Source organism: Lethenteron reissneri, unplaced genomic scaffold (assembly GCF_015708825.2).
Source record: "Lethenteron reissneri isolate LAM-NWPU_2019-01 unplaced genomic scaffold, ASM1570882v1 scaffold_1930, whole genome shotgun sequence".
NCBI classification, from domain to species: Eukaryota; Metazoa; Chordata; class Hyperoartia; order Petromyzontiformes; family Petromyzontidae; genus Lethenteron; species Lethenteron reissneri.
In genome coordinates, this window is record NW_026891697.1 from 29,832 (window position 1) to 48,193 (window position 18,362).

General features: G+C 51.8%; 1 protein-coding gene across 4 annotated transcripts in view; it reads right to left on the reverse strand.

Moving 5' to 3' along the window:
* Positions 1–1,581: 1,581 nt before the first annotated feature.
* Positions 1,582–18,362, reverse strand: part of LOC133339586 (uncharacterized) — a 111,083-nt gene continuing 94,302 nt past the window's right edge. For 2 of the 4 annotated variants that reach the window (XM_061547700.1, XM_061547699.1), the window contains 5 exons: positions 7,168–7,222; positions 6,179–6,363; positions 5,444–5,645; positions 3,621–3,810; positions 1,582–3,303 (listed from right to left, as the gene is read on the reverse strand). In XM_061547700.1, the coding sequence (XP_061403684.1) occupies positions 3,192–3,303; positions 3,621–3,810; positions 5,444–5,645; positions 6,179–6,363; positions 7,168–7,207 (729 nt within the window). In that variant the 5' untranslated portion in view covers positions 7,208–7,222 and the 3' untranslated portion in view covers positions 1,582–3,191. Of the gene's footprint in view, positions 3,304–3,620; positions 3,811–5,443; positions 5,646–6,178; positions 6,364–7,167; positions 7,223–12,087; positions 12,424–14,217; positions 14,294–18,362 lie in introns of those variants that run through there. The other 2 variants (XM_061547701.1, XM_061547698.1) reach the window with 2 other exon arrangements.

Below are 18,362 nucleotides of genomic sequence, written 5' to 3' on the forward strand. Positions count from 1 at the left end.
TCACAACCACCACCACCCGTGGTGAAGTATGGTCCAACAATCACAACCACCACCACCCGTGGTGAAGTATGGTCCAACAATCACCACCACCATCACCCGTGGTGAAGTATGGTCCAACAATCACAACCACCACCACTCGTGGTGAAGTATGGTCCAACAATCACCACCACCATCACCCGTGGTGTAGTATGGTCCAACAATCACCACGACCCACAGCGGCCTGGCGAGGCCTTCATCCAGCAGTGCGCTGGCGAAGCGCCGTGACTGCTGTGGTCATGTTGTGGTTCACAAACTTTTAACTATTTTTATTTATTTTGCTTAACTGTGAGTTTTGTAACCTTTACATGTTTTCATTGCTACTGTCACTTGTGAGACTGTCAATCTCTAAACCCAATACACGGTGCAACTAAAATAATATTTATAGTTAAAGCTACAAACTAAACTGTTTTTATTGTTACCAGGTAAGGCCCCACTGAGCTACGTCACTCTCTTGCAGAAGCGACCTGCAGGCCATCACAAATGGCAGCTCAACTTCGTGGCTGATCACCACGTGGACATTTATTGCAGCCAAACACTCTGAAGGCGCGATGTTGATTCTAGATCACGAGGAGGGAGACACCACAAACTCAAAATGTACAGCAGCTGTCAGGGTCGGGATCGAACACACGACCTCCTTTATACCAGGCGAGGTAGTTAACATTTCCTAGCCACCACGGCACCCCAAGCCCTCTGCGTCTGGCTAGAAGGGCTGTGCAGAGCGCCCTCTAGTGGAGGCCCTTCTGCCTGCAGTGGCGTGAGCGAGCCGTTGCAGGGGCTGCACCTTCATCGTTTATCTTTGTCACATCGAGCGCCGTGTTTTACATTCTCCAGCGATCCTGACTGCTGATGAGACACTGAATGTCGAAACCGGTCCAGAATGTCTTTTCTGGCTTTGGAACCACCAATAGTGATGCTGAAATTGTGCACTCACAGGAAGATTTTTGTGGCTGCATTTTTTTTATATTCTTGATGTGGAAGGGGTCAGATGAACGTGAAAGATACAAATCCGCTGGGTTGTTGGTCAATGTGGAATTGTGCAATGGCGTAGTTTGACCGCCAGGGGGCAGTGCAGTTGTGTGATGAGTTTCAGTGATTCATCACGCAGGCGGTTTGGGTTGGATCGCGTGAACATAAACGTGTCGTGAACCCACCACCACACGGCCAATAAGTCAGGTTTGTCACGTGAATAAGAAACGTGCCAATCAGCGCCTACTTCAGCACATCGCTGTGATGGAGAGTAAGCCCACAACATTTACAATTCGAGTACGACGTTTCGCTTGAGATTACAACCACTTGTGGCGAATCGTCTGGCGGAGTGGGATGGAGGGAGATTGAGGGACATGGAGTGGGATGGAGTGGGGTGGAGGGAGCTAGAGACAGGGCCCTACCCTCGAGATGAACGTTCACGTTTGTGCTGTGCAAAACGAACCCCTCGCCCCTCGCGAGTGTTCATTTGCCTGCAGTGGAGATTCCCAGCTCGAGGTGTTGTCATGATTAACAGACAAGACTCGGTATTGTTGTAAACATATTTAATATTTCTGTCAGTTTGAGTCTCCAGGACAAGAGTTTTCTTTAAGAATATATAAATACTTCTCTTTACACCAGCAAATTGCTAAATCGTGGATTTTTTCTTGACCAAAGCTTTTACGAACAAATATTTTCTTCATACTGGCTTTAAACAAGGTTGACAATCGTCAATATTTTAAATAAAAAACTATAGACCTGAATGGAAAATGTTTGTCAAGACCAAACATGTGCAGCATGGCACTTAGAAACTAATCTCTTCCAAGCAGTCACAGTGTGGATCTTCTAGCGCAATGGTTCCCAACCTTTCTGGAGCCACGTTCACTGTCAACCCTCAAAACAAATTGCGGAATAACTTGCAGTGTATACAAGAAAGGTTTCGTGAATAAAATCGACAACATTCTTCAGGGAAATTAACATGGCCGTGTGGTCTACAGCTCACAGGCTGGGAACCACTCCTCTCGACCCACATCTCACAACAGTAACCATGAGCAGCATAGACTCCTGAGATCAATGCTTCCCGATTGTACAGATACAACAGACATTAGTTTGTGGCAAGTTCAAGGCGCCTACGATGTAATCTCTTCTGGGCCAAACATCCCAGAGTAAGAACCTTTAGGGTCCCGAGATTTGTGCAACGCACGCACATTTAGGTCCCTTCACAGCCAAAGAACCCCCGTATAGCCTCAACAGACTGTTGGGGCAAGTGCGGTTAGCGAGTAGTAGCACCGATGAAGGCCGGAACAGCACACGAGGGGGTGGGTGGCTAACACCACGCCCGACCGCCTTTGTCTCCCCAGTGGCCTCGAGACTTGTGCAAGGCACGCACATTCAGGTCCCTTCACAGGCAAAACTCAGACCTGCACCGCAACCACGGTGCAAATATTAAAGCGGAGAACATTAATACTTAGTACCCATGATCAACACAGGGTTAAACATGCGGTATTTAAAAGTGCTCATACGAATAGATGAATGAATGAATGTCACATGGTGCCTAATTCCACACCAGTGTAGAGACACGCACCTCGCGTGTAAACCGCGCGGCAGACAAAGACGAACCGAGAGGGAGAGCGGCGTCGCTTGGGCAACCTTCCCCCTCTCACCATCCACGCCGTCCGCTAGGAGCGGGCCATCTGTGCCACGGCAGCCAATTAAAAAATACAAACCCGCGAATTTCATATACTTTCTACGTGAACGCAGAAAGATGAGAGGGGAGAGGTAGGAGAACACGTGGTGAGGAGTACAGGGAGATGAGAGAGGAGAGGTAGCGGAGAGTCTATGGAGGATCGTGTAGGCGCAGAGTGCAATCTCGCAGTCGATTGGGGACCGGATTGGGAGCCAGTGGGGGAATCTGAGGATTGGGATGATGAGGTTTCATTTACAGAAGCTGTGAGGTGAGGCAGCAGCAGGATTCTGGATCCTGCAGAATTTCGCAATGAGGGATTTGAATTGGCCAAAGAGGAGTGTGGAGAGTCACAGAGAGGGAGAGAGATGACAAAAGCACGGTCTGTAAACAATCAGCTCATGAAGCACAGGCAGTCAGCACCGCACTCCCGCATGGCACTGTGGGTAAGAGCGGCTCCACGTGCCGGCCAGGGTGGTCACGGGGGAGCCCACAGAAGATTTCTTCAAACGCCGTCCGTGCCGTTGTCTCCGTTGTCCCCCTTGTGTCCATTCACCTCCATCAGTGGACGCCAATTCTCCTCCACACCACCGTGCACGTCTGCTTGCCCATCGCCACTGAGGAACAAGAACACGAGTTTACAAACCGCACAGTGCCTGCACCCAGCAACACCTGGACACAGTAAACAGGGAATCACCCCCCAGGTGCTCAGTGGTGCCGACTCGGCACCTCTGAGAACCCAGCCCAGCTTCCTGTGTTCATATTCATTCATGAGGGCTGGAGGATCCTGGTGCCAGGCTAGAGGTTAAAAATGCATTTCTTTATAACTGCTTTGGGTGTTCAGTTTGTTGTCCTTCCCCCCACCCCTTCGGTTAGCTACGGTTGGCTACGTTGGGTGCAAACGAAGTTCAACACACACACGTACTGTACATACCTGTGTGAGCCGGGGGAGGTACCAGACGACCGACGGCGTTTCTGGATGAAGATGATAACGACAGCCGCTGCTACCACGACGACCGCCGCCACAAGCCCCTTCCTGCCCCGGAAGTGGGGACCTGCTGTGGGCGAGGTCTCCTCTGCCGCAGCGACACTCATGCCACTTGCACCGCTGTGCAGCTGTGGATCTGCAGAGACACAGACGGCGTTGTCAAGAACCTAGACAGAGAAGGGGGCTCAACGAGACCCCCACTCGCACCCAGCACCACCGCCTCAACCAGCGACTCAACACGGCTTCACGTGCAGCAGGGAGAGACCACTCGCTCAACACGGCTTCACGTGCCACACTCAAAGGCCCAATCCACGTGCATCACAGATTCCTGGCGGAGAATCACTCAGCTCTGTACAAATGCCCACTCCAGCCCTGCACCCCGTTTTTTCCCGTGACCCTCGACCTCCCGGCTTCTACGATTTGGATCTCGCAATTTCCTCCTCCATGATCGCATCATCTGTTTTGAACAAGATCGTGAAGGATGATGCTCATTTTATTTTTATCACGTTTTTTACCTGCCAAATAATAAAATTACAAACTCGTTATTAATTGTTAAGGTGTGGATATGACACAACATCTGTATTGTCCGTGTGCTCCTCCGTGTTTCCCCTCCACATTCACCAACACGTGTGTAAGAGTATTTGGCTGCTGTAAATTCCCACGCGATAATCCACTTGTGGCCAGGTCGCTTCTGAAAAAAAGCTACACAGCTCATTGGGCCTAACCTGGTAAAATAAACAAATGTTTTTCGTTGTCGCCTTTGTGGTTCGTGTTGAAGCTGGCTCGTAGGTGGGAAGACGTACCGAAGCTCCCACTAGGCTTTGCGAGAGGGCGCGTGGCGCAGTTTGGCGCTCGCCATCACACGGTGTGGTCGTGTCGCTACAGTTCTCCGCGGCGAGTCCAGTGCAATGTCCTTAAACAACGGCGCTAGGCCGCTCTGAATCAAATTGACGCTGAACCGCTTGCCCGTTCCGAGATTCAGCGGTGAGCGGGACACCCGCCCGTTCACGCCGTACAGTACGTACAACGACACAGACGGGGAGCTGATCAGCTACGCAGCACCACAGGGTGCACGAATTGTGTAACAATGACGTCACGCAATACAATGATGTCATGCTGCAATGCAATGATGTAATACCTATGTCACGTGACTTCCTGAATGCCGTGCTTAACCGTGGATACTCAAACTTTCAGGCTGCGGTTGGTAAATTGGTCTGCGGATAATAAACCGCATATACATGAAACCGGGGTTGGCGAGAGATTCCTGTATAATGAACGTGAACAAGTTAATAACATCTGAGATCGAGATTATGACGTTGTGAAAGTTGATATTTATTCTATTGTGAAGAGTCATATGAACCTTATGGCCGTACCCCAGGGTACCATAGTACCCCGGCTCTTGCATAATGTCTGTGATGCAGTCATTTTTAGTCTGTTGATGGTTGGCGATGCGGGAATCGACTCATCTCGACGAGCTGGACACGATGCACTGTTCAAAGTTGAATTTTTCAATAACGGATTTTTATGCTAATGTTTGGCATTTCGACATCGTGGAGTAGCACTGATTTCGGATTGATTGGTACCCCAGTCGCAGAGTTAAGTAGACTCCTGGAAAAAATAGGGTCCCAGAAATAAAATATTTAATTGCCTCGGCCATTTTGTATTATTTGGTACCGCGGGGTACCGCCATATTGTGGCTAGCGTAGCTGTATCAGCGCAATTCACGCCGTCATCTCACAACGTGAGCGCCACACTCGGCTCTTGTTCACCTGCAGGCATCACGTTCAGCACCATCTCCTCTCGCACCTCGATGTTCTCCGCGTTACATCGATGACATTTGATGATGCACAGAGCCACCGGGCCGAGGCTACTGGGGAAGTTGGGGATGCCGATGGAGCAGTTTCCCATCCGCACGTCTCCCACAGACTTAACGATACTCAAGTCCTCTTTTTCATACCCCGATTGATAGATCTGCAATGACACAAACCACAATATGGAAGGTCAACCACAATGGCACACGATGCCCACGGTAAAATCGTCCTGAATGCCCCTGGGCTCGTTGGATGTCGCAAGCTAAGCAGACGTGAGCTCGGTTACCACCAGGATGGGAGACCTCCTGGGAACACCAAGCGTTGTAGGCTTCGGCTGCAAGGTGACAAGGGGATGGTAAAACATCAATGTTGAGTTTGCGTAGCGTGGTAAGAGTGGGTCTACCTGTGGACTTGAATCTGTGTAGAGGATTGCATGTAATCCCCCTCGAATTAAACACGAGGTTCATCAGGTACTCTGGTTTCCCTCCACATGAAGCCAAACTCTCATTAACGTACCATCATTGGGCAAAGATCTCAGAGCAGTGCCTTCTTGAAATGGAGTTGTGAGACTAATTGAGACATTTCTGGGTAATTGAAGGGTGCCACATAACTTTGTTATTATCTGTTACGTGTCGACGTAGACATCAAGTACGGAGATAATTATTCACGGTTGACATGAAATGCGGCCGTCACCTTGGTCATCTCTCTTCTCGTCACGTTCTCTGTGTAGCGTCTGGGCATCGTGAACCACTCGAGGACGATGTGGCTCAGGTCGGGCGACGGTGGGTAGAAGGAGCAGGGAAGAGTCACGTTCTCTCCCTCTCTCACAGACAGACTTTGCGGAAGAGTGATCTGGAGCTTCGCAGCCGATGCCGCATCTACAGGGAGACAGGTCACACTCGTTACACATATACCTACAGAGATGTACGTATGTTGAATATCATTACACTCGTTACACCACTCTGCAAAGGTACGTGCAGTGGTAACAGGGCCACTGAGAGATCTTGAAAATGCCGTTAAACACAGGGGTGCTACACCATCTACATTTGTAATTGTGGAGAAAAGATGAATAAAACTACGACCTCAATGGAAGCTACAACACGGTGAGCTCCGCACAGCATCAGCTGTCAGAGAGGAAGGCCGCTCACCTGGTGAGTGAGCGCAGTGAAACGTCTCCCCCTCGACCAAATCCTAGGGCTGCCTCCCCCACCGTCAGTGCCCAGACTCAGAGCGGCCGCTCGCGAGCCGAATCTCAGCAGGGTGCGCGGCCCGGGAGCCACTGGCACGGCCAGGGCGGTGTCACAGGGGTCACATGACCGTGACCTCATTGTCACGGCGGTTTATTTAAAAACTAATAAGCTAGTCTAATTTGCAGGTAAGTGACCTGGCCACTAATGGTAGCTCAACGAAGTGGCTTGTGCTGAAATTTACTGCGGCAAAATAATCGAAATGCGTGTTGATTATAAATGTGGAGGAAAAAAACGGGAGGACCCGGAGACAAATCCACGTGACCACAGTGAGAGAGACATGCAAACTCCAAATATACAGCAGGCGTCAGCGTCAAAATCGAACCCACAACCTCCTTCATTCCCGGCGAGGGAGGTAACGGTGAACTATCACCTGGCTAACGAAAGGGCACCGTCTAATGTGTGCTGGGTGAGTGGCTCTGGGTGTGAACTCACCCAGAAGGGAGATGAACACTGGGATGAGGAGCAGCTTCATGGTCGGCTCTGTCTGCTGATGATCACAAAAGAGAATGAGTCATTAGTCCATCTCTCAGCTCACCCCAATGGTTCATGCTCCCTTACTTTCACATCACTCCGCTTCTACATATTTTAATTTGTGATGTCGGTGATGAGATTCATATTTTGAATTTAGTTATCCCAACTTTAATAACATATGGACAAAGTAACAGACTGTGAACCCGAGAAGTCTGGGGTGATGGAGCAGGCAGTGTTGTGATTATGAGCGGTGGTGTAGTGAGCTTAACACGTTGTAGGTTTTCGCGACCAATACCATCCATAATACAGGTTTTTTGGGTTAAAGTGCGTGAATATAAATCTGTCGTTAAACCCGCCATCACGCGACACAGCCAATTAGTAAGGTTTGTCACGTAAACAGAACGTGGCCAATTCATTACTAGAGCAGCACACCGGTGTGTTGGAGAGCAAAGCCACAACATTTACATCTGATTACGACGTTTCTCCAGAAATTACAACCAGCTTCATCAGGCAACAGCCAGAGTTGTGCAGAAATCCTGTTTTGTTACTTAGAGTGGTAGACGTGATGGTGTCACTTGTGAGCACTTATTGCACGCAGTGGGGGGGGGGGATTAATCAGAGGTCGCAAACTGGTTTTGATTCCTTACCCGTACCCGGCCGCACCAGGGGCGCAAACGGCTACCCGTACCTGGCCGGGTACGGGTAGCCGGGTATCGGGTAGGGTACGGGTATCAGGTACCCGGTTGCGACCTCTGGGATTAATGAATGTGTAGTGGGTTCCACGGAGCTGTAGTCTTTAGAGGTGTAATGGGTTCCGGAGACACTTGTAGAGGTAACTTCTTTATTACGATACACAGCCTAGGGACACAACCCGTGGGACACAGCCCAATCCTAACGTGCCTGACTCTGGCTACGCTCTCAGGTCCTCCGGCTACGATTACCCTAGGGGAGGCTACCTGACCCGACCCAGCCAAGGTGCGGGTCTCGACCACTGCTCCACGCTTGGCCCTTAAAAAGACGTCGGGTCCCAGGGGTCCCAGCCTAGCTGGTCTCCTAGCTCAGGGTGGCACCCCCTATCGACCCGTGCCTGCAACTACAGGCAAGTCTACACAGGGCGGTGTGTGCGATGTATTTCCGACGCTACAAATGCACAAAACTTACGGACAAAGTCACCGACTGGGAAACCGGGGAGCCGGAGGAGGGTCGTGGTGGGGGGGCGATGGTGGCTCCTTTGCCATTGCAGACAATCCTCGGTCGAGGCGCTTTTGCACTACGCCGTTTTGTAATAACGCGGCGCAATCTGCATTTCGACCTCCTGTCGTTTGGGCTGCGCTGTGAACTGCACAGCGTCTAAATACAACTTGGGATTGCGTTGGCAGTGGCCTTACTCGTGTTTGTGTTGTGAGTGCTTTAGCGGTGTGAATACTCTGTAGTGTAGGAGTTGGTACCATCACGCGAAACGTTTCAGCAATAACCCCCCCCCCCCCACACACACACAATGAGAATGGACGCGCCCGGTTTCACGAGCGCCATCTTTAGGGCGTTGACCTTGAGTGAGGCAGTCGCGTCTTTGAGCTCGCCTCGGCTTCCTTACCACCCTCATCACTCTCACCACCACGACACTCATCACCACCACCCTCACCACCACCACCCTCACTCTCATCACCATCACCACCCCCATCATCCTCACCACCACCACCCTCACCATCCTCACCCTCACTCTCACCACCACCACCCTCACCACCACTCTCATCACCACCACCCTCCACTACCTCCCAGCAACAGCAGCCGCCATTCGCAAGTGGCGGTGACGTCACCAAGGCGCATGTGCCAGGCTAGGTGCACTTTGAGGCGACCATGTGAAGTGTCGAAGGCTCGCTGCTGACAAGAGGTCACGGGACAGACCCAGCAGGTGCCATGGGTTGACGTGGTGTGTGGGTGTGGGGTGGTGGTGTGTGTGTGTTGGGTGGTGTGTGTTGGTGGTGTGTGTGGAGTAGTGTGTTTTGGGTGGTAGGTTGGGGTGGTGGTGTGTTTATGTGGTGGTGTGTGTGGGGTGGTGGTGTGTGTGTGGGGTGGTGGTGTGGTTTGGTGTCGGGTGGTGGTTCGGGGTGGTGGTGTGTGTCGGGTGGTGGTGTGTGTGTCGGGTGGTGGTGTGTGTGTCGGGTGGTGGTTGTGTGTGTCGGGTGGTGGTATGTGTGTGTGGTGGTGTGTGTGTGTGTGTGGTGGTGTGTGTGTGTGTGTGGGGTGGTGTGTGGGGTGGTGGGTGTGTGTGGTGGTGTGTGTGTGGGGTGGTGGTGTGTTGTGGTGTGTGTGGTTGCTGTGTGTTTCTGTGTGTTGGTGTGGTGTGTGTAGGATGGTGGTGCGTGTGTTGCTGTGTGTTCATGGTGGTGGTGTGTGTGTGGGGTGGTGGTGTGTGTGTGTTGTGTGGTGGTGGTGTGTGTGTGTTGTGTGGTGGTGGTGTGTGTGTATGGGGTGGTGGTGTGTGTGTGTCGGGTGGTGGTGTGTGTGTGTTGTGTGGTGGTGGTGTGTGTGTATGGGGTGGTGGTGTGTCGGGTGGTGGTGTGTGTGTGTGTCGGGTGGTGGTGTGTGTGTGTGTCGGTGGTGGTGGTATGTGTGTTGTGTGGTGGTGGTGTGTGTGTATGGGGTGGTGGTGTGTGTCGGGTGGTGGTGTGTGTGTGTGTCGGTGGTGGTGGTATGTGTGTTGGGTGGTGGTGGTGTGTGTGTTTCTGTTTGTTCATGGTGGTGGTGTGTGGTGGTGGGGTGTGTGGGGTGGTGGTGTGTGTGTGTGTGGGGTGGTGTGTGGTGTGTCTGGTTGCTGTGTGTGTGTGTGGGGTGGTGGTGTGCGAGTAGTGGTGGTGTGTGAGTGGTGGTGTGTGAATGGTGGTGGTGTGTGTGAGTGCTGTGTGTGTGAGTGGTGGTGAGGTGGTGGTGAGGTGGTGGTGGTGTGCTAGTGGTGGTGTGAGTGGTGGTGTGTGTGGTGTGTGTGTGAGTGGTGGTGTGTGTGAGTGGTGGTGGTGTGTGAGTGGTGGTGGTGTGTGTGGTGGTGGTGTGTGTGGTGTGGTTGCCATTCACTGCCAAGGCAGTTGACGCCGCCTCTGAACGCGACCACGGCAGTGAGCTGCGCTACAACCGCCTCAACTCTGTCACGCGATGCTGAGTGGGCGGGGGGTGATGTCCCACCACCAGGCCAGTGAGTGACTTCTCCAGTGGGAGGGAAGAAGCAGAATGAGAAACTTGTGACGTCACTGCTTACTGGTGGCGTTAAGAGGCGGAGTCGACTGCCTTTGCAGTGAACGACTCCACAAAGATGAAGACAAAGATCCCCCGTGTAGCCTGAACAGACTGTAGAGGCAAGTGCTGTTAACGAGTAGCAGCACCTATGAAGGCCAGAACGGCACACGAGGGGGTGGGTGGCCAACACCACGCCCGGCCGCCTTTGTCTCCCCAGTGGCGATGTTTACACACCGCACCAGGTACTCATTTGAGGCCGAGTCGACCTAGGAGAGGCCCAGGACCGGGTCAGATCATCGTCACCGGTGTTGACCGTGAGCGGGAATCGAACTCGGGACGCTGGGGTCGTAGCGCAGCGCGCTAACTGCTGCACCACCGCTCCCCACGGACAACACCACCAACTCACCCAACTGGCTGCGAGTGTATTCACCAGCGCATTGAGAAACCCGCGGAAGTTCCACTCGGACGCAGCCTCCCAGCCCGAAGTGGCACAGATCCCAGTCGTGGCGTCTAAACTGAGTACCACTTTGTTCGAATCGACTGGGGGTGGCCCTACAGAGGAGAGAGTCTGGCCCCCGACAGGGCAATGTGGAGTTTCCGTCACGAGCTCAACCACCGCTCCCGAGAGCAGGAGGCGACCCTCCACTTTGCTGTGGCGAGAATCGCGACCTCGTGTCAGGCGGGGCGCTCGAGACCGCGCGGACTTCCGCGGATGTTTAATTTTTCCGAATGTAAAATGCGGCAGTTCTAGTGACACGTGAAATCCCAATCACACAGTCACACAGAGTGATAGACAGAGTTATAGACACAGAGCGTGATATACACACAGACACACAAAGAGTGATAGACACACAGGCACACAGACTGATAGACACACAGACACACACAGTGATATACACAGAGACACACAGACACAGAGTGATAGACACAGACACACACAGAGTGATAGACACAGACACACACAGAGTGATAGACACAGACACACACAGAGTGATAGACACAGACACACACAGAGTGATAGACACAGACACACACAGAGTGATAGACACAGACACAGAGTGATAGACACAGAAACAGAGTGACAGACACAGACACACAGTGACAGACACACACAGAGTGATATACACAGAGACAACAACAACCGCCATTCGCCACTAAGTGGCGGTGACGTCACCACGACGCTTGTGCCAGGCCAAGTGCACCTTGAGGCCACGTGAAGTGTCGACACACAGACGCACACAGTGATAGACACACAGACGCACACAGTGATAGACACACAGACACACACAGAGTGATAGACACAGAGTGACAGACACAGACACACAGAGTGACAGGCACACAGACACACACAGAGTGATAAGACACACACAGTGATAGACACACAGACACACAAAGAGTGATAGAGACACAAACAGAGTGATAGACACACACACACACAGAGATAGACACACAGTCACACAGACACAGTGTGATAGACACACAGAGTGATAGACACAGAGACACGTAGACCACGAGTGTAACAGTCACAGGCAGAGACTCTCACACAGACGCCTCGACACGAGGAGTCGATGAACCAAATGGAACCCCGAGAATCGCGGTGGGGACCCAGGGACGCAGTCTCCGTGAGCAGGGCGAGAGAGACAACCTCACCTGCTCCTCTCAGCTGTGGTGCTGCTGCTGGGGAGACGCAGGAGGGACGTGGGGTCGCCTCCAACACTCGGCGATAGCAGCAACAGCAGCGCGACTGGGCGACTGACCGGTCACTGTATGTGTAGGCAATGCCGTAGCTTCCTGGAGGCGACGTTACCCCGCCTCACTCTCGAGTTGTGTCCAATCAGAGTCGCCTGCTGCTGCCGCTCCCACCGCGTGACACTCGGCGAGGCAAAGCGATGGCCCACACGAGAATGCCCCACGGCGTGCTGCACTGTGGAATTGTGATTGCGTTGACAGTAAAAGCGAGTGGACTGACGCGTGTTTCTGTTGTGAGTGCTTTAGCGGTGTGAATACTCTGTAGTGGAGGAGTTGGTACAATCCTCACCACCCTCTTCACCACCACCCTTACCCTCATCACCACCACCCTCATCACCACCACTCTCATCACCACCACTCTCATCACCACCACCCTCACCCTCATCACCACCACCCTCATCACCACCACTCTCATCATCACCACCACCCTCACCCTCATTCTCATCACCACCACCCTCACCCTCATCACCACCACCCTCATCACCACCACTCTCATCACCACCACCCTCACCCTCATCACCACCACCCTCATCACCACCACTCTCATCATCACCACCCTCACCCTCATCACCACCACCCTCATCACCACCACCCTCACTCTCATCACCACCACCCTCACTCTCATCACCACCACCCTCACTCTCATCACCACCACCCTCACCCTCATCACCACCACCCTCATCACCACCACCCTCATCACCACCACCCTCATCACCACCACCCTCATCACCCCCACTCTCATCACCACCACCCTCACCCTCATCACCACCACCCTCACTCTCATCACCACCACCCTCATCACCACCACCCTCACTCTCATCACCACCCTCACCCTCATCACCACCCTCACTCTCATCACCACCACCCTCACCCTCATCACCACCACCCTCACCCTCATCACCACCACCCTCACCCTCATCACCACCACCCTCATCACCACCACCCTCACTCTCATCACCACCCTCACCCTCATCACCACCCTCACTCTCATCACCACCACCCTCACCCTCATCACCACCACCCTCACCCTCATCACCACCACCCTCACCCTCATCACCACCACCCTCATCACCACCACCACCCTCATCACCACCACCCTCATCACCACCACACACACACCAACTGGCCGAGTGAATTCTCCAGCGCATTGAGAAACCCGCGGAAGTTCCACTCGGGACGCAGCCTCCCGACTGTGCTCGGACAGATCCCCACAATCAGCCCGAAGTGGCACAGATCCCAGTTGTGGCCGATAAACTAAGTACCACTTTGTTTGAATCGACTGGGGGTGGCCCTACAGAGAAGAGAGTCTGGCCCCCGACAGGGCAATGTGGAATTTCCGCCACGGGCTCAACCACCGCTCCCGAGAGCTGGAGGCGACCCTCCACTTTGCTGTGGCGAGAATGGTGCCTTGCGTCCAGCTGGGTGCTCGAGACCGCGCGCGGACTTCCGCGGATGTTTGATGTCTCTGATTGTGAATCGCTGTTCCCATCGCCCGCAAGCGGCGGGGTTCTAATAGCAAGTTGCATTCACTCGCACAGTTACACATATACACGGACACAGTCACACATAGACACACAGTCATACATAGACACAGTGATAGAGACACACAGTCACACATAGACAGAGTGATAGACACAGACACACAGTCACATAGACACACAGAGATAGACACAGACACACAGTCATACATAGACAGTGATAGACACACAGTCACAGACAGTGATAGACACACAGTCACACAGACACAGTGATAGACACACAGTCACACATAGTGTGATAGACACAGTGATAGACACAGAGACACACAGTCATACATAGACACAGTAATAGACACACAGAGTGATAGACACACACAGACACAGAGTGATAGACACAAAGACACGTAGACCACGAGTGTAACAGTCACAGGCAGAGACTCACACAGAGAGACGCCTCGACACGAGGAGTCGATGAACCAAATGGAACCCCGAGAATCGCGGTGGGGACCCAGTAACGCAGTCTCCGTGAGCTGGAAAAGACCGACAACCTCACCTCTCAGCTGTGATGCTGCTGCTGCGGAGAAGCAGGAGAAGCAGGAGGGACGTGGGGTCTCCTCCAATACCCAGCGATAGCAGCAGCAGCAGCGCGTCTGGGCGACTGTCCGGTCACTGAATGTGTAGGCAATGCCGTAGCTGCCTGGAGGCGACATTACCCCGCCTCACTCTCGAAGTGTACAATAATCAGTCGCCTGCCGCTGCCGCTCCCACCGCGTGACACTCGGCGAGCCAAAGCGCTTTCATACCGGGGGGCATTCTCGTGTGGGCTGCATCGTGAAATTGTGGCTTACAAAATTCATACCTTAAAATGCAGCTTGTGGTGACTTTCAAAATTCAGACCTTAAAAATACAGCTTGTGATTGCATTGAGAGTGAGTGCTTTAGCGGTGTGAATACTCTGCAGTGTAGAAGTTGGTACAATCCTCACCACCACCACCCTCACCACCATCCTCACCACACTCACTCTCACCACCCTCAACTACCTCCCAGCAACAGCAGCCGCCATTCGCAAGTGGCGGTGACGTCACCAAGGCGCCTGTGCCAGGCTAGGTGCACTTTGAGGCTGCCACGTGAAGTGTCGACGGCTTGCTGCTGACAGGTCACAGGAGACCCAGCAGGTGCCATGGGTTGACGTGGTGGTGTGCGTGTGGGGTGGTGTGTCGGGTGGTGGTGTGTGTGGCGGTGTGTGTGTGTTGGTGGTTGCTGTGTGTATGGTAGTGGTGTGTGTGGTGGTGGTGTGTGTTGGTGGTTGCTGTGTGTGGTGGTGGTTGCTGTGTGTTGTGGTGGTGGTGTGTTTATGGTGGTGGTATGTTTGGTTGCTATGTGTGTGGTGGTGTGTGTGGTTGTTGTGTGTGTGTGGTGGTGGTGTGTGTGGTTGTTGTGTGTGTGGTGGTGGTGTGTGTGGTGGTGGTGTGTATTGGTGGTTACTGTATGGTGGTGGTGTGTGTGGTTGCTGTGGTTGCTGTGTGTGTTGGTGGTTGCTGTGTGTATGGTGGTGGTGGTGTGTGGTGGTAGTGTTTATGGTGGTGGTGTGTGTATGGTGGTGGTGGTGTGTGTGGTTGTTGTGTGTGTGTGGTGGTGGTGTGTGTCCGTACGCATGGAGGGGGGGGGGGTTAACCCAAATGTGTACCGTGTGCGTATGGGGGGGGGGGTCTACTGACAATGTGCGCATAGGAAACGGGGGGGGGGGGGTGATGCCTCGATAATAATATTAATATTCGAGAATTATCGAAGATAATTTGTCTACATTGGCCTTCAACCAAGTTGCATAGTCCGGCGGTAGACTGCTTAAACACGTTAATATTATTAATCTTTGATCGTTTCATAATAAACGTGTTTGGGTTAGATCGCGTTATTTATAAATGTGTCGTAACCCTCCACCACCCGACACGGCCAATCAGCAAAAAGTGTCACGTTGACAAAAGACAAATAGTTCACTACTTTAGCCCACCGGTGTGTTGAACAGTGAATCCACAACATTTACAATTTTTGAGTTCGACGTTTCGCTGGTAATTACATCCAGCATCCAACCTCAAGTGGGAAAGCATGGTCTGCTTCTGAGGTGGCCGTGATTTATTTAATTTTATACCTACGTGACGTTACCGAAAGAACCAAAGAGTATTGATTCCTGCATTCACGAAAGCTTCAAATCAAGATTGGGTACCACTCTGTTTGAATCGACTGGAGGTGGCCCTACAGAGGAGAGAGTCTGGCCCCCGACAGGGCAATGTGGAGTTTCCGTCACGGGCTCAACCACCGCTCCCGAGAGCAGGAGGCGACCCTCCACTTTGCTGTGGCGAGAATCGCGACCTCTCGTCCAGCTGGGCGCTAGAGACGCGTGCGGACTTCCGCGGATGTTTAATGTCTCTGATCGTGAGTCGCTGTTCACATCGCCCGCAAGCGGCGGGGTTCTAATAGCAAGTCGCATCCCACTCGCACAGTCACACACAGTCACACAGTCACACATAGACACACAGTCACACATAGACACACAGTGATAGACACACAGACACACATAGACACACAGACACACAGTCACACATAGACACACAGTCACACATAGACACAGTGATAGACACACAGACACACAGTCACACATAGACACACAGTCATACATAGACAGTGATAGACAGAGACAAACAGAGTGATACACACACAGTCACACATAGACACACAGAGATAGACACATAGACACAGAGTGATAGACACACAGACACACATAGACACACAGTCACACATAGACACACAGTGTGAGACACACAGTCACACATAGACACACAGTGATACATAGACACACAGTGTGATAGACACACAGTCACACATAGACACACAGTGATACATAGACACACAGTCATACATAGACACACAGTCATACATAGACACAGTGATAGAGACACACAGAGTGATACACACACAGTCACACATAGACACACAGTCACACACAGACACACAGTGTGATAGACACACAGTCACACATAGACACAGTGTGATAGACACACAGTCACACATAGACTCACAGTCACACATAGACACACAGTCACACATAGACACACAGTGATAGACACACAGACACACATAGACACACAGTCACACATAGACACACAGTGATAGACACACAGACACACATAGACAGTCACACACAGTCACACATAGACACACAGTGATAGACACACAGACACACATAGACACACAGTCATACATAGACACACAGTCATACATAGACACAGTGATAGAGACACACAGAGTGATACACACACAGTCACACATAGACACAGTGCGATAGACACAGTCATACATAGACACAGTGTGATAGACACAGTCACACATAGACACACAGACACACAGTCACACATAGACACACAGTGATAGACACACAGTCACAGACAGACACACAGTCACACATAGACACAGTGTGATAGACACACAGTCACACATAGACACACAGTGTGATAGACACACAGTCACACATAGACACACAGTGTGATAGACACACAGTCACACATAGACAGAGTGATAGACACATAGACACACAGTGATAGACACAGTCACAGATAGACACAGTGATAGACACACAATCATACATAGACACAGTGTGATAGACACACAGACACAGTCACACATAGACACAGAGTGTGATAGACACACAGACACACAGTCATACATAGACACAGAGTGATACACAGAGACACACACAGACACACAGAGTGATATACACAGAGACACATAGACCACGAGTGTAACAGTCACAGGCAGAGACTCTCACACAGAGTGACGCCTCGACACGAGGAGTCGATGAACCAAATGGGACCCCAAGAATCGCGGTGGGGACCCAGGGACGCAGTCTCCGTGAGCAGGGCGAGAGAGACAACCTCACCTGCTCCTCTCAGCTGTGATGATGCTGCTGATGCTGCTGGGGAGGAGCCTTCAACAGCCGGTGATAGCAGCGGCAACGACAACGCGGCTGTTTTTATAGCCCCAGCAGTCAACCTCCCAACACCACCAGAAACTCCGTCTACATTATCAGCACTCCGCCTACACCACCAAAACATCGCTGGCGCCGTGACTGCCGGCTATGACATCTCTCCTCCTCCTGTTCTGCTTCGAGGCAGAATTCGCCTTTAAAATAAATAAAAAATACTGCGTTCAAATGTTTTCATACCTGACGAAGGAATGCTTTGCTATTTGTGGCAGATCGGCTAAGAAAGGACGTATCGTGTACTGAAGTTGTATCGTAAACTAGATACATGTATACGTTGACTAGCCTTAATTACCAGATAAAAATCAGACTTCCATTCCATCTGAATGGGCGCTTGCTTGCTTGAAACGTCCTTTATACATCCAGCCAGAGGCGTGGTGCGCACATTGAACTGAAAACCAAATACAATCTACAGATGTGCACATCGCTCTTCACGTTGTATACAAGTTTACATTGCTAGAGAAGTATGGACATTTTGTATCGACTTTGCAACTCGTTTCTGTGCTTCAGTTACCTTCTGTAAATGTTTTGAATTCAGAGGTTGTATATTTGTTTCATGACACTGAGGCATGTTTAGCTTTGTGTTAATAAACATGACTGCAGTTCATGATGAAGGGGGTGCCTTGTCGTGAGCGGTATTCGGAGTTCAGTTTTTGATTTTCAACG